General features: G+C 46.9%; 1 protein-coding gene across 1 annotated transcript; it reads left to right on the top strand.

Annotated features, from left to right (window-relative positions):
* The first annotated feature begins 1,293 nt into the window (after positions 1-1,293).
* Positions 1,294-22,348, top strand: Sf3b2 (splicing factor 3b subunit 2). The gene is made up of 21 exons (XM_029472726.2): positions 1,294-1,484; positions 1,659-1,705; positions 2,316-2,390; positions 3,382-3,621; positions 5,345-5,462; positions 8,324-8,430; positions 8,725-8,821; positions 9,089-9,180; positions 9,428-9,643; positions 9,772-9,909; positions 10,066-10,146; positions 10,307-10,534; positions 12,008-12,157; positions 12,797-12,886; positions 12,994-13,101; positions 16,674-16,781; positions 17,006-17,148; positions 17,271-17,372; positions 21,108-21,207; positions 21,297-21,482; positions 21,754-22,348. The coding sequence occupies exons 1-21, from the start codon at positions 1,352-1,354 to the stop codon at positions 21,823-21,825; spliced, it is 2,631 nt and encodes an 876-aa protein (XP_029328586.2). The 5' UTR covers positions 1,294-1,351; the 3' UTR covers positions 21,826-22,348.
* The last annotated feature ends 647 nt before the right edge of the window (positions 22,349-22,995 follow it).

Here is a 22,995-nt window from a genome sequence, read left to right on the forward strand (position 1 = left end):
AGGAGATAAAATGAATTGGTGGATGTTGGGCAGGCAAGGGTCATGGTGTCTTGCCCCAAGAAAGGCCCTGAGGTTTTTTTGTTTTGTTTTGTTTTTTGTTTTTTTGTTTTTTCCTACAAGAATATAAAGTGCCCAGGTTAGGTACCCCCACCTCCCAACTCATTTCTTAGCTGCCTCCTGGATGCTAAATACTTCAAGATAGAAGAAGATCAAGTCCCAGATCCTGTTTGGGGGAATGGAGGTGGGAATAAAGGATAGGAAAGACTTAAAAATGAAACAAAGGCAATGGATTAGCTGGCAGCAGTAAGCCCAGTTCTCAAGAAGCAGAGGCAGGAGGGTTGCCAAGAGCTAGAGGTTGGCTTGGGCTAGATTTTGTCCCAGGACAGTCTGAACTACATGACTCCACGAAATCGGGTGTGATAGTATATATCTGTAGCCTGCAAAGGATCAGAAGTTCTAGGGTAGCCTGGGCCACATATGGACACATTTGTCTTAAACAACAAAAACCTTGGGGCTTGAGAATTGGTGCACTGTTGCTTTTGCAGAGGACCTGGGTTTGATTCACAAAAGTGTAACTCCAGTTCCAGATCTGACACTCTTCTGGCTTCTACAGATACCAGGCATGCAAGTGGTACATATACATACACATAAAACACCTGAAAGGTGGAAAATGTATTAATGAACATTCCTCAAAAGGGGGAAGGAAGCATTTGACAGAGAATACATTTATTTAAGACTTTTTCGAAGGTGCAAAAGGGGATTTTATTTTAGCAGCGCCCTTCCCCCAGGTCAGCAGCTGGAACTCAGCTTGGCGGTCCGTTCCTCTACCAGCTCCGATCCCCTTTCAGCCCATTCAAGCACGCCTGGGCGGGAGTGAGCAACAATCAGACACTGTTTTATCAGAGCCATCGGCACCAAACTCCCATTGCGGGCGCCGGAAAGCAATCTCTATGAGCTCCTAGGAGAAATAAGCACTCAGGTCTCTCATCATTGAAGGGTCTCGGAACAGAAGACTTAGTATGTGTTTGGGCAGGAGAGAAGAAGAATGCATCTGCTCTGGGTAGAGTAGGTTCTTGCAGCCAGGCAGCGGATGTATTACTACTGCTGCGTACAGAATGTCATAGCGAGCGTTCGTCCTCTAGATGGCGCATCCGCAAACTACAACTCCCAGAAGGCTCTGCAACCTCCGTTGGAGGCGAATCCTATTCTCCGGTAAGGGAAAGGGCGTGTGTTTGGACCAAGTTCTCTCCAATCACCGCGGGACGTGGATTACGCAGCCGGAAGTTTCTGGAAGTAGGCCCGGCGGCTGACCCGAGCTTCCGTGTTGGTCTCGCGCCTTCTTGTGGCTAAGATGGCGGCGGAGCATCCCGAACCTCCTAAAGGAGAGTTGCAGTTGCCACCGCCTCCACCTCCAGGCCACTATGGAGCCTGGGCTGCGCAGGAGCTTCAGGCCAGATTGGCAGAGATAGGAGCGCCGATCCAGGGTGAGGCGCAGAGGCGGTCGAGAGGGGCCCTGCGTGGGCTTGTGGCGAAGTGGAGCTTGGTTACCCAGGAGACCCACGGGGCGGGGGGCGGAGACAGGCCTGTGGGACCTGACCTCGCCATGTTGGCCTGCTCGAGGTGATGCTGACCCCCTGATTCTGTGCTTCGTCCTATAGGGAGTCGCGAGGAGTTAGTAGAGCGGCTGCAGACCTACACCCGCCAGGTGAGTGTTGTCAGGAGTTCAGGCTAGGTCTCACTTCTCCCGGAGGCCTTTAAGACTCCTCACGGATGGATCTTCGTTGCTTTGCTTTGCTTTTTTCTTTTTCCTTTGGTTTTTCGAGACAGGGTTTCTCTGTGTAGCCCTGGCTGTCCTGGAACTCATTCTGTAGACCAGGCTGGCCTGGAACTCAGAAATTCGCCTGCTTCTGCCTCCCAAATGCTGGGATTAAAGGCGTGCGCCACCACTCCCCGGCTGGATCTTCGTTTCTTATACTTTTTTGTTTGTTCTTTCGCGATAGTGTTTCTCAGTGTAGCCCTGGCTGGTCTCAAACTTAAGAGATCCTAATGCGTTTGCCTTCCGAGTGCTCCAGCACACAGGGCTAAGTCTTCCTTTTTTGTGTACTTCAACGCAGCAAGCCAGCTCTTGACCATTTTGTCAGTTCTTGTTTTTGCTTTATTGTAATTGCTTCTACTCCTGTTGCTTTTCTCAGGTTCCAGCCCCAGTCTCTGTCAGGTGGGCACTGGGTACATTTTGTTAAGTAAATAAATGGAAGAGGAGGTCATGTAATGGAATAGTTCCTTGTAGTCTGACCTAGAGCTCTCTTTTCTTGTAGACCGGCATTGTGCTGAATCGACCAGTTTTGAGAGGAGAAGATGGGGACAAAGCGGCTCCTCCTATGTCAGCACAGGTAAGAGATTGTTTCGAGGACCTTTTCTGCTCAGGATAGCCATGTGTTGAGCTGGCAGATGGGACCAAAAGTTAAGGGTGAGGTCTAAGGAGACAAAATTGGGACCTCTTCACTTCTGATTAGTGCTGCTACTGTTTTAATCCCAATGTCTACTCCTCCAAATTCGACTTATCATTCAAGATGCAACTAGAATATCTGGAACTCTTCCTCGATCCTTTCTCAGCTGGAAGTGGTCATGCTTTCCCTCCCAGGTGTAGCTCCCAAAGTTATTGAGACGTTAAAGGATAATGCCCTGATTTGAATAAAATACTTCCTGCAGTTAGTACAATGTAGATATCCTATGCCTTGGAACATTGGTTACTACTCTTTTTTTTGGTTTTTTTTTTTAAACTTATTTTTATGTATATGAGTGTTTTGTCTGAATTTGTATTTTGTCCGAGCTTCTGCCTGTGCATCGCGTGCATGCAGTGTTTTAGGAGGTCATTGAAGGGCGTTAGGTCTTTCTGGGGCTGGAGTGAGGGAATTGTGAGCTTCCATCAGGGTGTTGGAATTGAGCCCTGATATGATAGACGTGCAGCTCTTAACTGCTTGGCCATCTATCCAGTCCTAGTTCCTATTTCTTTTAAGTCCTTTCTGATTCTAGTATTTGGTTCTCTTCCTCTAAAGTTGTGGCTTTGACCTGGAGTTTATTGGTGTGTGTGTGTTTGTGTGTTTTGTGAAGTTCCTGTATGGAGTTTAGAGGTGTCCTTGTACCTCCTTAAATTGAATGCAAAATGTAATATGAATGTTCCTCATATTTTTTCAGAGAAGCTAATAGCTTTGATCAGTGTGCTAAAGTTAGTATCTTTTGATTCTTCTATGGTGTATTTTCTTGAGTCCTACATCATTAGACTTCAAATTCTAGTATCTGGCTCTTTTGCTAGGTCCCTTGCAAATGCTTATAAATTGAATAAATGCTTTCTAGTTCATAGCTGTATTTTTTTCCCCATAGCTGTCTGGGATTCCTATGCCACCACCACCTATGGGACTTCCCCCTCTACAGCCTCCTCCACCACCTCCACCACCTCCACCAGGCCTTGGCCTTGGCTTTCCTATGGCTCACCCACCAAATCTGGGACCCCCACCACCTCTTCGAGTGGGTGAGCCTGTGGCACTGTCAGAAGAAGAACGGCTGAAGCTGGCACAGCAGCAGGCAGCTTTGCTGATGCAGCAAGAGGAACGTGCCAAGCAGGTAGGACAGGTGGAAACCTGTACCTGGGACACATTAGGTCCCTGACGGGGAAATGGAGCCTGAGAAAGCTAGACCCTGAGGCCAAGCCTTTTAGGAAGGTCTTGGTTGAAGACTATAACATAGGTATAGTTAGACTCCCAGGAAGCCAGTATTTTGGCAGATTGGCCTGGGCCCTATTGCTGCTGGTGTGAGATTCACTGAAGCAACGTGAACTCTTGGGGTACTGGAAGACGGAAATGTTTCTCTCTCTGACTTGACATCTTGCTCTAACCAGAGGATGCCATTTAACATCATTTAATGTCCAAACCAAGATGCTTCATTCAAATTTGCCTTGGAGGCTGCCTGATACCCAACTAGGTTCTAGTGCTTCCGTCTTTTCTGTAGTCCAGGAGTTGGCACATTATGTGTGCCCTGCTTGTGGATGTCCTATAAAAATGATTTTTTTTTCAAACTTTGGAGGGTTGTCATTAGAAAAGAAAGAAAAACAAACATTTTAAACCAAGTATATTGCAGAATTCCTATGATAGTAACACATGTGATTTTACTCTTTATCCAGTATAGAAAATACTTTGCTGCTAGTTTTATGTGTATTATTTAGGTGGCTTGTGGAGAATGCTGGCATCTATAGTCATTGGAGGTGAATTTAAACTATGATGGTACAGCTTGTGCAATGCTGTAGGGATGTCCTTCCCTGCATCAGCTTTCCCCAGTGGGTGACTCAGGAATATTAGAAAGCAAGCATTAGCAGCTGGCTGGTGGGAGATGCCTTTCATCCCAGCACTTGGAAGGCAGAGGCAGTCAGATCTCTGTAATTTCAAGGCCAACCTAGGAAAGGAAAGGAAAGGAAAGGAAAGGAAAGGAAAGGAAAGGAAAGGAAAGGAAAGGAAAAGGAAAGGGGAAAGGGAAGGGAAAGGGAAGGGAAAGGGAAGGGAAAGGGAAGGGAAAGGGAAAGGGAAAGGGAAAGGGAAAGGGAAAGGGAAGGGAAAGGGAAGGGAAAGGGAAGGGAAAGGGAAGGGAAAGGGAAGGGAAAGGGAAGGGAAAGGGAAGGGAAAGGGAAGGGAAAGGGAAGGGAAAGGGAAGGGAAAGGGAAGGGAAAGGGAAGGGAAAGGGAAGGGAAAGGAAAAGGGAAAGGAAAAGGAAAAGGAAAAGGAAAAGGAAAAGGGAAAGGAAAAGGGAAAGGAAAAGGGAAAGGGAAAGGGAAAGGGAAAGGAAAGGAAAAGGAAAGGAAAAGGAAAGGAAAAGGAAAAGGAAAGGAAAGGAAAAGGAAAGGAAAAGGAAAGGAAAAGGAAAAGGAAAGGAAAAGGAAAGGAAAAGGAAAGGAAAAGGAAAGGAAAAGAAAAGGAAAGGAAAGGCAAGGAAAGGAAGCATCAACAACAAGTATGGAGACATAGAGGAGGTACTAGTTTTGTCCAGGTCGTGGCTGACCTTAAGGGGTAACTATAAGAAAATGTCTCATGGTTCTTTCTAATGGTTTCATTTTTGTGTATTAAAACTCATTGAAAAGTAGAATTCTCTTCCAGAAACCAGAAACTTCCTAGGCTTTTTCATATTTGTTTTTAGGAATTTTCCATCATGATAAGTTTCTAGTTTTATTATTAGCATGCAAACATAGGTGTGGGGAAGATGACCACCTCAGTGTCCCTGTTCTCCTTTGAAGGAACCCATTTGTCAGGGCTATGTGCCAAATTCTTTTCCAAGCTGAGTCCGAACTTCTTTCTTGTAGGCAGCCGTGTTAATGGAGCAGGAACGGCAGCAGGAGATCGCCAAGATGGGCACTGCAGTCCCTCGGCCGCCTCAGGATATGGGGCAGCTGGGTGTCCGTACTCCTCTGGGGCCTCGCGGTAAGACCCTGGAGTGGAAGGGCAGAGCAAAGTTGTTCTTAAAACGTTTCCTTTATCTCTGTGTGGTGGCATGTGCCTGTAATCCTGCTGCCAAAGCTGTGGCGGAAGGGAAAAGGTGGTCCTAGAATTTATAGGAAATTCAAAGATGTCTGGGCCACTTAAACCTTTTCTTAATTTTTTTAAAATTGTTTGTTTTTGTTTTTCTTTTTTTAAAGATTGATTTATTATATGTAAGTACACTTTAGCTGTCTTCAGATACACCTGAAGAGGGCATCAGATCTCATTACAGATGGTTGTGAGCCATCGTGTGGTTGCTGGAATTTGAACTCAGGACCTCTGGAAGAGCAGTCAATACTCTTAACCGCTGAGCCATCTCTCGAGCCCTGTTTTTGTTTTTCAAGACAGGGTTTCTCTGTAGCCCTGGCTGTTCTGGAACTTACTCTGTGGCCAGGCTGGCCTTGAAAGCAATAATCTACCTGCCTCTGCTTGCTGAGTTCTCGAACTAAAGGCACACACCACCATCTCCCGGCTTGAAAACCTATCTTAGAAAGACTAAAAGCAAGCTGGGCAAGGTGATGAACACCTTTAGTCCCAGAACTTGGGAGGCAGAAGGATCTCTGTGAGTTCAAGACCAGCCTGGCCTACAAAGCAAGTTCCAGGACAACCAGTGCTATTATATAGAGAAACCTTGTCTTGAAAAAATGTTTTGAAAAGACCCAGAGCCTAGAGAGATGGCTCAGTAGTTACGAACACTTAACTGCTCTCCAAGAAGACACATGTTTGGTTCCCGGTACCCATATTAGATGGCTCACAGTGTAACTGCAGCCAGAGAAAATCCAGCACTTTGTTCTGGCTTCGAAGGCCTCTCATGTATACCCACAGACACAGATGTATAATTTTTCAAAAAGAAAAAAAATCAGAGCTGGAGAGGTGGTTTAGTGGTTAGGAGCCCTGGCTGCTCTTCCAGAGGACATGGCTGACATATGTAGGCAGAATCCAGATACACATAAAATAATAAGCTTAGCTGGGCAGTGGTGGCACATGTCTTCAATCCCAGCACTTGGGAAGCAGAGGCAAGTAGATCTCTTTAGTTGGAGGCCGGCCTGGTCTACAGAGCCAGTTCCAGGACAGTCAGGGCTACATAGAGAAATCCTGCGTGGATAACAAAAACAAAAAACAAACGAAAAATAGTAAGTTATTAAAACAAAAATTTCTTCTACTGGGTTTGAACTTAAAGCTTTGAACACACTGAGCCTGAGCTGGGGCATTTGGCTCTATTCTCAGCACTTCAGAAACTTGTAAACACAATGAGCCCTCAGTAGATAGTGGATCTGTAGCTAAGCACACTTCATATGACTAAGTGGAAAGTAAAACAAGTTTGTTGTATCTGGGCTGGAGAGATTTGTAAGTAGCCCTTGCAGAGCACCATCCACATTGGGTGGCTTCCAGCTGCTTGTAACTCCAGGACATCTTACGTCCTCTTTTGGGCTTGGAGGCACTGCACTTCTGCATATTCTCCCACATACACATACATATAATTAAAAAAATATATATTTAAAGCATTAACAGACTTTGTCATTTCCTAAGCTTCAACAGAACTATTCACATAGCATTTGCATTGTAATGGGTATTCTAGATGACTTTAAAATACAAAAGTATTTATAGATTCTGTATAAATCCTGTGTGTAAAAGGCCTTGAGCACCCTGATTCCAGTATTTGGGTGGGGTCCTGAAACAAAGTCTCTGTGCACCAAGAGACGTGTGTGTGTGTGTGTGTGTGTGTGTGTGTGTGTGTTACTGAGGCTGGAGAGATTGCTCAGTGGTTAAGACATTTGCTGCTCTTGTAGAGGTCCCAGGTCTGTTCCCTGCACCTACCTGAGCGGTCACAGTCATCTCTAACTCTGCTTCTTCCTGGGGACGCATGACCTCTTCTGACCGGTGCACATACATCCATGAAGACAAAAAACCCGTCGAATCTATAAAAAGTTACTTGCTGAGCTTGGTGGTACATACCTTAAGGAGCTGATCTCTGTGAGGTTGGGTCCAACTTGGTTTACAAAGCAAGTTCTAAGACAGCCTGAGCTACGTGTAGTGAGGCTCTGTCTCCCAAAACAAAAACAAATGATTACTTGTGTCAGCTATGACTGTGCACATCTGTAACCTGTAAACCTAGTAGTCAGGGTGCCGAAGAAGGATCCTGAGTTTGAGCAACACGACCCTACCTCCCAAAACCCAAAGAAAGGCTGGAGAGAGAGCTCAGCTGTTTTGAGCACTTCTACTCTTGCAGAGTGCCCAGGTTCAGTTCCCTCATGCTGGTTTATAAACAACACCTACATTTTTAGGGGAACTGACCCCCTCTTTAGACGTGCAGGCATCAGGCATGCATGTGGTGTATATAAGTATGTGCAGACAAACAGTCATATACATAAAATAAAAATTTAAAAACAACAAAAGAAGAGGCTGGAGAGATGACTCAATAAGAGTGCCTGCTAGTCTTGCAAGGGAACTGCATTTGACCCTACCACGTACACTGGGTGCCTCATAGCCGCTGGAAACTACGACTTCCGGGGATCTGACTTGCTGTTATGGCTTCTGTGGCTACAGCACACATGTGAAATATGAGAGAAGAGAATAGAAAAGTAAATCTAGGAGAAAACTATAACAAGTATATGGCATGTCATGAATTTTCATATACGGTGTGTACTCCTGTAGCTAGCCTGTGAACCAAAACCCAAGCGTTGCCGGCCACCCAGAAGTAGTAGTTGACCCTTTCATCACCCCTTGCCCTGCAGGGCGCCCATCACCAGTGAGAGAATTCTGACATTGCACTTCTTTTTTGTCTTTTTTTCTTTTCACAGTAGCTGCTCCAGTAGGCCCTGTGGTCCCCACGCCTACTGTTTTGCCCATGGGGGCACCTGTTCCTCGCCCTCGGGGCCCTCCCCCACCCCCTGGAGATGAGAACAGAGAGGTGAGAGACTGTTGACTCCTATGGTCAGAGGTTGCAGTTTAGAGGGGGCTGCCTTAGAATCTCAGGGAGGTCTGTGAAGTGGGGCTGGGTTAAATTCTTGGGTACAAGTAGGAGCCACACTTAGCTAAAGCGAGTTTTTAGGGTTAGGGACTTGAGACATTTTGGGCAGAATTCTGAGGGCTGCAGAACCTGGTATGTTGTATTTATCACCACCCAGTAGCCCCTCCAGTAAGAGCTGGAATTAGAGGAGGAAGGCATTGGGTGTCAGCCCTTCCGACTGGGTGTTTCTGGCAGATGGATGATCCTTCTGTGGGCCCCAAGATCCCCCAGGCTTTGGAAAAGATTCTTCAGCTGAAGGAGAGCCGGCAGGAAGAGATGAACTCTCAGCAGGGTGAGTGCTATTGCATCTTGATGCTGCAACACAGGCCTGAGCCATGATGTTGTGCTATAAGCTGAGGCCTGGTCCTTCCTCCCTTCTCAGTCCCTGAGAAAACCGTGTAGAAAACGGGGTGTGGTAGCACATTCTTGTGATCCCAGCGCTTGGGAGGCTGAGGTAGGAGGATCAAAGTTCAAGGTCATCCTTGGTTCTGTGTACGTCATAGACCAGCCTGGGATGGTTACAGTTAGGGGAGTTGATTGTCATACTCTTCCCTAACAGAGGAAGAAGAAATGGAGACGGATACTCGCTCGTCTCTGGGACAGTCAGCATCAGAGACTGAGGAGGACACGGTGTCCACATCCAAAAAAGAGGTTTGTGATGCAGCTTGTCTGGGAGGATCATGTCGATTTCCTCTGAGCTTCTTGGCTATCTTTCAATTGCCACGAAGCCCTTGAGTTCCAAGTACTGTGGATACATTTACAACTGAAAAGGCTGGGGCTCCGGGTGCACAGCAACGCTCTGACATCTGCCCACTTGGATGAAGACTTCAGTTCGGAAGTAGTGAGGCAGGCATGGGGTGCAGATTCTCTGACTTAGGTAGTTTTCCTGTCTTGATAGAAAAACCGAAAGCGTCGGAACCGGAAGAAGAAGAAAAAGCCCCAGCGGGTGCGGGCAGCCTCATCGGAGAGCTCTGGGGACCGAGAGAAGGAGTGCGGTCGGCCCCGCGGCTCAGACCCCGCTGCCGCCGACGTGGAGATTGAGTATGTGACCGAGGAGCCGGAGATCTACGAGCCCAACTTCATCTTCTTCAAGAGGATTTTTGAGGCTTTCAAGGTACAGAGGGTGGTGTGCTCTGCGTGGCCTAGCTTGCTGAGGGGGGGTGGGGTGGGGGGACACTGAGTCCAGGCATCAGAAAAGGTGCTGTGCCGAGACCGGAACCTCCCCGTGGTCTGTCTCCTCAGCTAACTGATGACGTGAAGAAGGAAAGGGAAAAGGAGCCGGAGAAGCTTGACAAGACGGAGAGCTCTGCAGTCCCCAAGAAGAAGGGCTTTGAGGAGGAGCACAAGGACAGTGACGATGACAGCAGTGATGATGAGCAGGTCAGGCCCCCTCCATGGGAGAGAGATGCAGGGCACAGGGAGGTGGAGTGTTTTCCTCAGAGACTATGGTAAAGGGCTTTCGTGGCTTAAGCATTGCCATGGCTGGCAGTTTGATTACCACCTGATGCCACCTAAGAGGTTATTATTCTCTTTTAGGAGAAGAAGCCGGAAGCCCCTAAGCTGTCAAAGAAGAAGTTGCGCCGAATGAATCGTTTTACTGTGGCGGAACTCAAGCAGGTTAGATCTGGAATGACCCAGTCAGCTCTGCAGCCTCGCTGGGACTCAGCCCCAGTTTGTTAGATGTTTTATAAGGCAGGCTTGGTCTGGGGATCATTGAATAAGAGAACACAGCTCTAACCAAGAGGTGGCCTTTCTGCAAACCTACTGTGCTTTGCAGCTGGTGGCTCGGCCCGACGTTGTGGAGATGCATGACGTGACGGCACAGGACCCTAAGCTCTTGGTCCACCTCAAGGCTACCCGGAACTCCGTCCCTGTGCCACGCCACTGGTGTTTTAAGCGCAAGTACCTTCAAGGCAAACGGGGCATTGAGAAGCCCCCCTTTGAGCTGCCAGACTTCATCAAACGCACAGGCATTCAGGAAATGCGAGAGGCCCTGCAGGAGAAGGTGAGACAGGCTGGGGCATGGCCTGAGTTTGGCTCCCCACACCCTTTGTAGCAGCTTGCCTCAGAGCTGGACTACCTGCCTTTTTCCAGTTCAGAAGTCAGCACTGTGTGATGACCGTGGGTCTGTTTAGAGTGTCACTCCTTTGTCATGTCGAGGTTCCTGGTCCTAAATCGCAGTTTTCTTCTTCTCTTTTGTCTGACTGCTGTTTGGTTTTGGTTTGTATTTAATGCACTTGTAGTTAGAGGTGGAATCGATGCTCGTCTTATTTAGGGTTGATAATTCTGTGCTGAAACACCATGGCCAGAAGCTGCTTGGTTGGAGAGGCAAGGGTTTACTTTACTCACAGTCCCAGCGTAGCAGCAGTTCCTCAGCTAAAGCAGCGAGGAGCTGACGGCCGGCCGGGGACCTGGAGGAGGAGCTGACGGAGGCCATGGAGGAGGCTGCTGGTTACTCTCCATGGCTTGCTCAGCCTTCTCTCTGAGAACTCAGGACCACCTGCCCAGGGCTGACCCCACCCACAGTGATTAGATCTTTCCTCTCAATCACTAATTAAGGAAATACACTACAGCAGCCGCTCCCAACCTGCAGGTTGAGGCCCCTTTTTGGGTATTGAGCCAAACTTTCACAGGGGTAGCCTAAGACCATCAGGAAAACAGGGATATCTCCATTATTATTCATAACAGCTGCAAAATTACCATCTATGAAGTAGCAACAAAATAAGTTTTAAGGCTGGGGTCACTGTTTTAGAGGGTGAGAGCATTAGGAAGGCTGTGTGCTGCCAGGTCTTAGGCAGGCATTTTCTTAATCGAGGTCTCCTCCTCTCAGATGACTTTAGCTTGTATTAAGTTGACATAAAACTATCTAGTGCAATGTGCGTGTGAATCTATGTCCTAAATGTTTTAATGTGTTTAGTACTAACTAAACTAACTAAACTAAGCGAAAAGCGCCTTCCGTTGAGCCTTTCGTTCTCCAGTCTTCTGTTCAGTTTCTGACTTATTTATTGCCACCTGTGTGTGTGTGTGTGTGTGTGTGTGTGTGTGTGGCTTGCCTGTGTCCATGTTCCTTGTTTGCGTGCACACCTGGTGCCTGCAGAGGTCACAGGAGGGTCTCAGAAACCTCTGGGTCTCCTAGCCTTCTGGGCTTGGAATTGTGATGCTGCCCTGTTAGTACTGGAAGCCGAATCTGCTTTTAAACCAGGGAGACAGCGCTCCAGCCCTGAGCGCTCCGGTCATATCTTGATCACTCAGTTACTGACACAGAAAGCCAAGGCGCTGTCTGTCATACAGTAAGTCTGTGTGTTCAGCATAGGTTGTGCCATTTGAATTTTCAGTATTGGTGTTGAGCTCAGGAACTTGTTGGTGCTGAGTTGCATTTTCAGAGTGAGATAAATGAGGTTCCCTTGAATTGGGCCAGGTCTTCTACTAAAGACTTGACTAGTAACCCAGTAATTCATCTCTTCTGCCGTCTTTACAGGAAGAACAAAAAACCATGAAGTCAAAAATGAGAGAGAAGGTTCGGCCGAAGATGGGGAAGATCGACATTGACTACCAGAAGCTGCACGATGCCTTCTTCAAGTGGCAGACCAAGCCGAAACTCACCATCCATGGGGACCTTTATTATGAGGTTGGGGAGGAGGCTGGAGGAGGGGCAAGGCTGAGTGTTAGTGTTGACTTTGGTTAGAGTCCATTTCAGAGCTGGTACAGCTGTCCTCAGCCTTAAAATTGTTCGTGCCTGCCATTCGTTGAGCTAGGATGAGTTGGGGTTGGTTTGTTTGTTTGTTTGTTTTCTCCAAACAAGTTTTTCCCCCCTGAAAAAATCTATAGCTCAAGCATTTGAAGTATGCATTTGAAGTGATGGTTGGTGGGTGGTTTAGGGACAAGATGGCCAAGCATTTTGTTTTAAATAGCAGAAAAAGTTTTATTTTTTTTCCCCTGATCTTTGAAATGTTAATCCCCATGGCATCACTTGATGTTTGTGGGAGGAGGATGCTGACGGTCGGTTATTCTGTCCAGTGACCTCGATGTACACACGTGAAAGAGCAGGTTCCATATTCGGCCTGTTTCTCACAGTGCATTAGCAGCACAGAGCCTGGCCTTCTTCCTTTTCTTATTCTATCCAGAACCTAAGTGGGAGCCAGACAACCCTCACGGGACTTTGTAACTGATAGAGATTAGGACCGCTTGCCTGTTCTCATGTTCTCATGCCACTGCATTCTCAGTATATCTAGAAGCCCCGATAAAGCAAGCTCTGCTTTTTCTTCAGGGGAAGGAGTTTGAGACACGGCTGAAGGAGAAGAAGCCTGGAGATTTATCTGATGAGCTAAGGATTTCCTTAGGAATGCCAGTAGGACCTGTGAGTGTTGGCTGAGTGGCTGGGAAAGCTGGAGAGGGGGAGAATGAGCAGAAAGGAAAGGCAGGGTAGGGGAAAGTAGGTAATATCCTGGTCTGTGTTTCTTACAGAATGCCCACAAAGTGCCTCCTCCGTGGCTGATTGCCATGCAGCGATACGGGCCACCCCCATCCTACCCAAACCTGAAAATCCCTGGACTGAATTCACCTATCCCTGAGGTGAGCAGTGAGCTTGTTTGCCTTCTTGGCTGCCTCTTTTTTTTTTTTTTTTGTCTTTTGTGTGTGTGTGTGTGTATTGTTTTTTAAAGACAGAGCTGCTCTGTGTAGCCTTGGCTGTCGTAGAAATCGTTCTCATAGACTAGGGTGACCTTGAACTCTGAGATGTATCTGTCTTTGCTTCCCCAATGATGGGATTAAAGGCGTGCTGGTCAACTTCCGGTTCTTTCGTTTTGGCTCTTGTTTATTTGCTTGCTTTTGGTTTTTTTTTTAAACAGTTTCGCTGTATATTCCTGGCTGTCCTTGAACTCATTCTGTAGACCAGGCTGGCTTTGAGCTCACAGAGATCTGCCTACATCTGCCTCCCAAGTGATAGAATTAAATGCCTGCCACTGTCCAGCTGGTTTTTTTTGTTTTGTTTTAATAGGGGATAATTTTGTTTTTTCCTTGTCTAGATCTCTTTCTTTTTTTCCTCCCCTTTTCTAGTCTCTCTCTCTGTTGCATACACAGGAATATGTGGGTTCATGTGTATGTGTTGCATGCACAGGAATGTGTGGGCATGTGTTCCTGTGGAGTCCGGAGCAGAATATGGAGTGCTGGACTGTCTTCCTCGTGGCTCTCTGTCACTTCCCTGAGATAAGGTCTCTCCCTGAGTGAGAAGCTTGTTGTTTTAGCTAGGGCTGGATGGGCAGTGAGCTCTTGGACCCATCTGTCTTCATCCCTAATGCTGGATTTATAGACATTAGCAGCCATATGTGGCTTAAGATTCAAATTCAGGTCCTGACCCTTGCAGAACAATGCCCTTCCTTACCCACTGAGCCACCATTTTTTAAATTTCTAAATTTTTTTAAAATTTAATTTTATTTCTAATTCATTTTTAACCTTCATATTCCATTCTCCACCCCTCTCCATCCCTCCAACTACACATCCTACCCACACTTCTTCCCTACCCCACCCTGTCTCCACATGGATGCCCTCATCCCCTGCCCCACCTGACCTCTAAACTCCCTAGGGCCTCCAGTCTCTTGAGGGTTAGGTGCATCATCTCTGAATGAACACAGACCTGGCAGTCCTCTACTGTATGTGTGTATTGGTGGCCTCATATCAGCTGGTGTATGCTGTCTGTTTGGTGGTCTAGTGTTTGAAAGATCTCAGGGGTGTGTGTGTGTGGGGGGTCCAGATTAATTGAGACTGCTGGTCCTCCTACAGAAATGCCCTCTCCTCGGCTTCTTTCAGCCTTCCTTAATTCAACCACAAGGAGTCAGTGCTTTTGTCCATTGGTTGGGTGCAACTATCTGCATCTGACTCTTTCAGCTGCTTGTTGGGTCTTTTGGAAGGCAGTTATGATAGATCCCTTTTTGTGAGCGTTCCATAGCCTCAGTTAAAGTGTCAGGCCTTGGGACCTCCTCTTGAGCTGGATCCCACCATTTTTTTAAAAAAGTGATAGATTTGGGCTGGAGAGATGGCTCAGTGGTTAAGAGCACTGACGGCTCTTCCGGAAGTCCTGAGTTCAAATCCCAGCAACCACATGGCGGCTCACAACCATCTGTGATGAGATCTGGTGCCCTCTTCTGGTATGTCTGAAGACAGATACAGTGTACTTACATAAACAAATTAATTAAGCCGGGTGGTGGTGCACGCCTTTAATCCCAGCACTCGGGAGGCAGAGGCGGGTGGATTTCTGAGTTGGAGGCCAGCCTGGTCTACAAAGTGAGTTCCAGGACAGCCAGGGCTACACAGAGAAACCCTGTCTCAAAAAACCAAAAATAAATAAATAAATTTTCAAAAAAAGGAGTAGATTTTATTTACTAATTTACTTTTTGTGTCTATGGGTGTTTTGCATACATCTGTGTGCCTGGTGCCTGCAGAGGCCAGGAAAGGGTGTCAGGTTCCCTGTGAGTGGAGCTGTGAGAGGAGCTGCTGTGATGAGGCATCTTTTGATCCCGAGCAGTTTTTATTTTAAGAAAAACCTGCCATGGGACCACTGAGGTGGTTTAGTGGGTAAAGGTGCTCACCACCGAGTCTGCTCACTTGAATTTGATCCCCAGGACTCACATGGCAAAAGAGAGTACTTTATGAGTGTCAATTCATTGTAATCAAAACTAAACACACAAAAACATAACAAAAACAACTTAAATTCTAGGGGCAGGTGGTGGAGCCAACAAACAGTTTTTTAAAAAACCCAACATACTGGATATGTAACAAAAAAAAAAAAAAAGAGCCAAAACTACAGCATACTTATGATAAAATATTCAATCATGATTGCTAAATACTGGGCTGATTACATAACTCAGGCAGGTGAAGGAGCTTGTGGCCAAGCCTGAGACCAAGTTCAATCCCTAGGACCCCCATAGTGAGCCAAAAAACTCTCAAAAGTTGTTCTCTGGTTTCTGTACATTTGGCACATGCACACGCACACACATTCATCATTTTTATACCATACAAAGAAGACAGGTTATTCACAACTTTTTATTTTGAGACAGGGTCTTACTATGTTGTTCCTGGCTGGCCTTGAACTTACTATATAGATCAGCCTACTTTTGAACTCACAAGAAATCTGCCTGCTTCTGCCTCCTGATACTGGAGTTAGCTACAGTTTCAGTACTCAAGAGTTACTACATTGTGTCTTTGGTGAAACTGTAAGGAGGCCTCTGATGTATACATGGACAGGTAAGAATTCCATCTCAAGGATGCCGTTACAGTTTCTTTCTTTTTGGTGTTTTTGTTTTTTGGTTTTTCGAGACAGGGTTTCTCTGTGTAGCCCTGGCTGTCCTGCAACTCACTTTGTAGACCAGGCTGGCCTTGAACTCAGAAATCCGCCTGCCTTTGCTGCCCAAGCATTAAATTATTTTTAAATAAACTTAACTGAAAAGTACTGAGAGACAAGTTATTGCAGTGAAAATAATATTGCCAAACAATTTCTATTTCATGAGGTAGATGCTAACCAACTAATTTTCCAATTTAGGAAGAATTGGGAAGAATAAATTAGAGTCCTGATTTTTAAAGAATTTGTTTTGGATTTAGGCAGTTCACACTATATCCCAGAGGAGGACATGAACCCAGCCTCTGCCCCTTGTCCTTGCTGATCCTGTAGCCTTGAGTTTTGCTGCTTTATTAGTTTTTTTAATGTTTCCTGGGAGGGAGGGAGGGAGACAGGGAGTGTGTGTGTGTGAGTGACAGGGCATGGGGGAGATCTCGTGTTTTCTTTCCCTTGTGTATGCACTTGTGCATCTGGTTCCTGTGCACAAGGAGGCCGGCCAGAGGTGAACAGTGAGTGTGTTCAGTTATTTTCTCCCTTATTTCCTCAACTTCTGGGTCTCACCCATTCAGTTAGACTGGCCAATAAGCCCCAGGAATCTTCATGCCTCTGACTCTCCAGGGCTGGGGTTACAGACTTGGGTCTGAGTGTTGCTTAGCAAGCACTAGTACAGATTAAACCATCTCTTCAGCCTCTGCTTTTTGTTTTGTTTTTAATGTTGTTCAGTTTTAGTTTCCAGAGTCTCTGTGTAAGTTGTGTCTCTTGGAGTGTAGCTTGTTTCTCGGACTTGAGCTCCTTCGTGTGTCCTCTCCTGCAGAGCTGCTCCTTTGGATACCATGCTGGTGGCTGGGGCAAACCCCCAGTGGATGAGACGGGGAAGCCGCTCTATGGGGACGTGTTTGGAACCAATGCTGCTGAGTTTCAGGTATGCGTTGACTGTTTAGTTTGATTTTACTCAGTGCTAGAAAGGTTAGCAGTAGTTGGTCTAAAGCGTCATTGTCGGGGAGTGGAGTGTGGTACTGCTCCAGTCTGAAGAGGGACATGTGTTCTTGAGGTACCGCTTTCCCACAGAAGATTGTCTCAGTGAACAGCAGGGTGGGGTGATAGACACAGTAAGTACTTGTTGAAGGAATGAGGAATTTCTTTTAGACCAAAACTGAAGAAGAAGAAATCGATCGGACCCCGTGGGGAGAACTGGAACCCTCTGATGAAGAATCCTCAGAGGAGGAGGAGGAGGAGGAAAGCGATGAAGACAAGCCAGACGAGACGGGCTTCATCACACCTGCAGACAGGTAGGCAGCGGGGCCTGTTCCTCCACAGCAGCCTGCCTGTCTGTGGGTCTGTCTGTGGTTTGTCTGTGGGTCTGTCTGTGGGGACTGCTCTTCATAGTGGGGCTTTGCTTCTTCCTGCACAGCGGCCTCATCACTCCCGGAGGATTCTCATCCGTGCCAGCTGGGATGGAGACCCCTGAACTCATTGAGCTGAGGAAGAAGAAGATCGAAGAGGCGATGGATGGGTGAGAGAAGTCACCAGCAGTGATGGGAGGGCCTTTACTTCAGTTGGTTTTCTGGATTGGTTGGCTGACTTTCTATTTTTCTGTGTCCCCCACCCCTTTAAAGATATATTTACCTTATGTATATGAGTGCTCTGTCTGCATGTATACCTGCATGCTAGAAGAAGGCATTAGCACTCATCTCTCCAGCCCCTCTTTATTCTCTTTTTAACAATTATTAAACACCAACTTTGTGCCAATGGGAAATCGGCAGGGTGGATTGTTGAGGTACACTAGTGATCAGAATAAAGTAACTGTGAGTCTGGCTAGCAGTGACGAAGCTGAGAAACCTGAGTAGTAGGTTGGAGAAGAATGCTGAATGATGGAGACGTTCTTGGAAGGCCTCATTGAAGAGTGGGTATTTGAACTAAATATTAGGAAAGAGTCAGCCAGTGTGGTCCCTGAGGCAGGCTTTTTGCATTGTCCCAGATTATATACCTCTATTTTAGGTGAGAACTTAGCATTGTTCCCTTTTCTGGTTTGCTTTCTATTGCTGTGATAAATACCATGACCTAAAGAAACTTGGGAGGAAAGAATTTATCTGGCTAACAGTTTACAGTCCGTTAGGAAGGCAAGGCAGGGCCCTGGCGGCAGGGCCTGAAGCAGAGGTTACGGGCGTGCTGCTTGCTGGCTTGGCTTGCTTTTTATGGCTTGCTCAATCTGCTTTTTTATACAACCCACGATCGCCTACCCAGGGGTGGCACATTCCTCACTGGGCTTGGTTCTCCTACAGCAAACATTGATCAAGAAATGTTTCATAGGTGTGACTACAGGCCAGTCTGGTGGGGACATTTTTCCAACCAAGGCTCTCTCTTCCAATTTGACTCTAGTTTGTGTCAAGATGACAGAAAACCAACCTACACACCCCTTTATCATGAAACGGCTTTCTTTTGTGTTACTTGTACATGTGCGCGTGTGTGTGTGAGGTGTGCATGTGATACACTAGTGTAGGACTGGAGGTTGCGGTCAGGTGTCGTCCATCGTTCTCAGCATTACTGTTTTAGACAGGATCTCACTGAACCTTGCTAAGCTAGATAGCCAGAAATCCCAGGGTTACTTGTGTTTCTGCTTACCCAGACCTGGGATTGCAGGTGTGTGATCTGTGCCCACTTTTTATGTAGGTCTTGGGTATCAACTTCAGAGCCTTAGTGACTTAGTCATCTTCTCAGCCTCAGATTTTGTAATATTTAAAAGTCCTCATTTTTGAGTAATTTTGACTATATAGAGTATTCGAGGTTGACTGCTTTTTTTCCCCTTCAGTCCTTCTAAGATGTTGCTCCAGTGTTTCTTTTTTTTTTTTTTAAAGATTTATTTATTTATTTATTATATGTAAGTACACTGTAGCTGTCTTCAGACACTCCAGAAGAGGGCGCCAGATCTCGTTGCGGATGGTTGTGAGCCACCATGTGGTTGCTGGGATTTGAACTCTGGACCTTCGGAAGAGCAGTCGGGTGCTCTTACCCACTGAGCCATCTCACCAGGCCCCTCCAGTGTTTCTTTATTTCTGATAAGAAACCAGTTGTCACTTTACCTTTGTCCCTTGAGATATAATGAGTCATTTTCTTTTGGTTTGTTGTTGTTTGTTTTTTTGAGGAATGGTTTCTCTGTGTAGCCCTGGCTGTCCTGGAATTCGCTCTGTAGACCAGGCTGGCCTCAAACTCATAGAGATCTGCCTGCCTCTGCCTTGTGAGTGCTGGGATTGAAGTTGTGTGCCACCATTGCCTTGCTTGGTATTTTTCTGATTTTTCTCTCACTGTTTTTTCTGACCTACCCACCCTCCCCGTGTGTGTGAGTGTGTGTGTGTGTAAGTGTAAATGCGTGCGCCACCACCGCCGGCCCTATCTCAGCTTTTATATCTCGGGTTAAATATAGATGTGCATCACTATGCCTCACATGTGCCTGATAGCTCCTGATTGGCAGTTTAGCTTTGTGAAATTTATTGGGTTAGAGCATTTTATATTCTTCCCCATCTTTACCTTTGACTACTATTAATGGTTGTTTAGAAACAGTTTGATAGCCGGGCGTGGTGGCACACGCCTTTAATCCCGCACTCGGGAGGCAGAGGCAAGCGGATTTCTGAGTTCGAGGCCAGCCTGGTCTACAGAGTGAGTTCCAGGACAGCCAGGGCTACACAGAGAAACCCTGTCTCGAAAAACCAAAAAAAAAAAAAAAAAGAAAGAAACAGTTTGATATTCTGAAATTTGGTTTTTTGGTTTTCTTAGGACTGAAATAGTCCTCCTTACTAGGGGGCAGTGCTCAGGAGATTCTGTGTTCTCACCCCAAGCCCTGTGAATTTGGAGGGCTTTCCATTTGATTCGTGGGACTTGGCTGAACATTGGGTGCTGTCATTGCCCATCCTTCCCGGAACTGCTTGGTGTTGGGAAGTCTCACATGCAGGCTTCCTCACTCTTCTCCCCCAGTGCTTGAAGGAGGAGCTCCTGAGCTCTCTCTGTGTCCTGCAGTCTCTGAAAGCATTGACCCTCATTCTCAATTCACAGAATCCTCTCAGCTCTGTATGGGTATCCTCTGGTCTGTGGCCTGGAAATTCAGTACCATTGTAAGGTTCATTTTATTTTATTTTATATTTTATTTTTAAATTTTTTGGTAAACTTTAAAGACAAGGGCTCTAAAGCAATGCTGCCCCAAATTAGGGAATCAGAATCAAAACCAAAGAGTAAAAATAAGTGAATAAAATAGACATTCTCAGCGGTAGTGCCTGAAGTTCTAATGTTCCAGCGCTTCCAAAGACAAAGGGCCTTCAGCCACTGGTTTGAATTATGCATAGACTAGCATAGTCAAGGTCAAATGGCAAGCTCATTACTGCCACTCTAGATCATGTGCTCTCTAACTCTTCCCATAGAAGAGGTAACTTTGTTTTTGATTTGATTCTTGAGACAGGGTTTCTCTGTGTAACCCTGGCTGTCCTGGAACTCACTCTGTAGACCAGGCTGGCCTCGAACTCAGATTCTCCTGCCTCTGTCTGTCTACATACAAAGTGTTGGGATTAATGGTGTGAAACACCTCTACTATTTGGTTTTTTGAGATCATCTTCTTATATAGATCTGCCTGTTCTGGAATTCAGTATGTAGCCCAGGCTAGTCTCTTACTCACACTCACAGATATCCGCCTGCCAGCCTCTGAAGTGCTGGTATTAAAGGTGTACAGCACCAGACCGCTGTTACTGTGTGTGCATACTTGATGTGTGTGTGTGGGCGTGTGTGTGCGCACGCGCGTGGGCGTGTGTGGGCGTGTGCCTGCGCCTGCCTGTGTATGGAATTGGTTTTCTCTTTTCTCCTTTATGTGAGTTCCAGGGATGGGACTCAGTCGGGTTTGTGTAGCAAGGATTTTCTATTGTCTGTGCTATTTTGCTGGCCCTCACCTGCTCTTTTGACAGCTTCTCTGTAGGAAAGCTTTCTGTGAAACTTTAGCCTCTTTGTCCACTGACGTTTCCTTATGAGTCTTGGTTTAAAGGATCCCTTAGCTTAGTCTCTGTGCCCCTTACAGATTGTGTCCTCTGGGGCCAGCACTGACCCCACTCCACATCCCTCACCCAGCATTTCTTATGGGTCTCCTTCAGTGGCAGAACCTTCAGCCATAGTTATCTTGGGAGTCTCTTAGAATTCAAGTGTCACTTATGTTTCTTTTGACTCAGGAGACCCTTTTGTCCCTTATTGGGTTTTATTTTCTTGTCCTTTGCAGAAGTGAGACACCTCAGTTGTTCACTGTATTGCCAGAGAAGAGAACAGCCACTGTTGGGGGAGCCATGATGGGATCCACCCACATTTATGACATGTCCACGGTAAGCATTTGGAGAACATTGTTTTGTAACTGAGGTGGAGCCCGTGTTTCTGAGAGTCTTTGGAGATAATAAGGTTCTGAATTTTTCAGGTTATGAGCCGGAAGGGCCCAGCCCCTGAATTGCAAGGTGTGGAAGTAGCGCTGGCACCTGAGGAGTTGGAGTTGGACCCCATGGCCATGACGCAGAAGTACGAGGAGCACGTTCGGGAGCAGCAGGCACAAGTAGAGAAGGAAGACTTCAGCGACATGGTGGCTGAGCATGCTGCTAAGCAGAAGGTGGGAGCAACCTGGGGGCCTCGGAGGAGGACTGTCCTTTCTGGTGGAGGGAGAGGCAGGTGGACTCGGTGCCTGAGATCTTCGAGATCCTCCATTGGTTGCAGTCTCTTGAGTTCGGGAAGAGGAAGAAAGTCATTTAGCTCTGAGGGAGAAGAGAAGAACGCGGTTTCAGTGCTTTCTTTACCTTAATTTTTATGTCTGTGTCAGGCGGCCTCCTGTCTGGGGTCGTTTAACCTATCGTGACTTCTCTCTCTCTCTCTCTCTCCTACAGCAGAAGAAACGGAAAGCTCAGCCCCAGGACAGCCGTGGGGGCAGCAAGAAATACAAGGAGTTCAAATTTTAGGTCCTGCTCGCATAGCTGGCCTTCCTTTAGGCTCTTTTTATGTCTGGGCTTTCTCTGTGGGTCCCTAAAGCTAGATCTGGACTCCCTAGGCTTGTTGCTTCCTGTTCTTATTTTAGACTTGTTTTGTAAATAAAGCTGTTTCCCAAGGAAGGATGAATACAGACACTCTTGAACCTCTCTCTCTTTTAGCTTCTGCAAAAGCATCTACTCTTGCCCGTAATCACAGATGGCCCATAGGACTATGGGACTGTAGTTCTGAACTGAACTTGTGGGTAATTCACTATCCCTACCCCTCCTGTGTGTGAAGGCTCTGCGGAAGGAACCTTTAGGTCTGGTCTGACCTTACTGCTTTGTCCGTGGGGAATAAAAATAGCCAGCTTAGCACCCTGGCTAGGCTGGGAAGTAACTGTAGGCTAGGGAAGTAGGCCAGGTCGGGCCTTCCTCATTGACCTTGTGGCAGAAAGGCCAATTTCTTACCTATTGGAGAACATCTGTCTCTAAATAAAATCTCAATTGTACCAGAGTACTGGCTAACTATTTGGATTTGCTAGTGTGTGTGTGTGTTTGTGGGTGGGTGGGTTTGAAGGGCTTGTTTTGTCTTCGTCCCTGAGTTCTGAGAAGTTTTTTGAAAAACTAGACTAGGTTGGAGCACAGGATTCCATAACATTTGCTCAAGTACCGGGGAGAGAGAAGGTGTGGGTGTAGGAGAGTGCAAGAGCTCTAGGTAGGGTGGGGGTGTGTGGGGATGGCAGCTGATCAGGCCTGGAGAGAAATAGAATTCTAGAAATTGAGAAAGCACCGAGGCACTCTGGGACTTTGTAAAGAAGGCTGTGTCGGGGGCGCTGTACCGAGAAAGGCTGTTGGACCTGGACAACCTTAGCTCAACTGGCTCCTGCCCACAATCAAGCTGGAACTTAAGCTCCTTAGGTGGTGGCCGGCCCCTGGATCTCTACCTACTGCTCCTTTTGCAGAAGTGGGCGGAATACCCACAGAAGGGGTCGCCACAGCGGGCTATCCGATTTCCATGCAACGCGTGACCAGAACTACGTGTACTGCAGATCCCAGGGGCTGAGCGCGCTCTCGTACAGGCTTCTCCGGTCCGGGACCGCGCCCCGGAAAACCCGGGTTTCCGCTGGCGGGGTAGCGGCCGCCCGAGGAGGGCGGAGGGAG

This window comes from Mus caroli, unplaced genomic scaffold (genome assembly GCF_978045245.1).
Source record: "Mus caroli unplaced genomic scaffold, Mus_caroli_1 scaffold_20, whole genome shotgun sequence".
NCBI classification, from domain to species: domain Eukaryota; kingdom Metazoa; phylum Chordata; class Mammalia; order Rodentia; family Muridae; genus Mus; species Mus caroli.

Excerpts from the sequence above, each read along its gene's own strand:
- Sf3b2 (XM_029472726.2), top strand. The coding sequence starts at position 1,352 with ATGGCGGCGGAGCATCCCGAACCTCCTAAAGGAGAGTTGCAGTTGCCA. Across the intron at positions 9,644-9,771 it reads GGATTTTTGAGGCTTTCAAG|CTAACTGATGACGTGAAGAA; the intron begins GTACAGAGGGTG and ends CTGTCTCCTCAG. Across the intron at positions 16,782-17,005 it reads CCAATGCTGCTGAGTTTCAG|ACCAAAACTGAAGAAGAAGA; the intron begins GTATGCGTTGAC and ends AATTTCTTTTAG.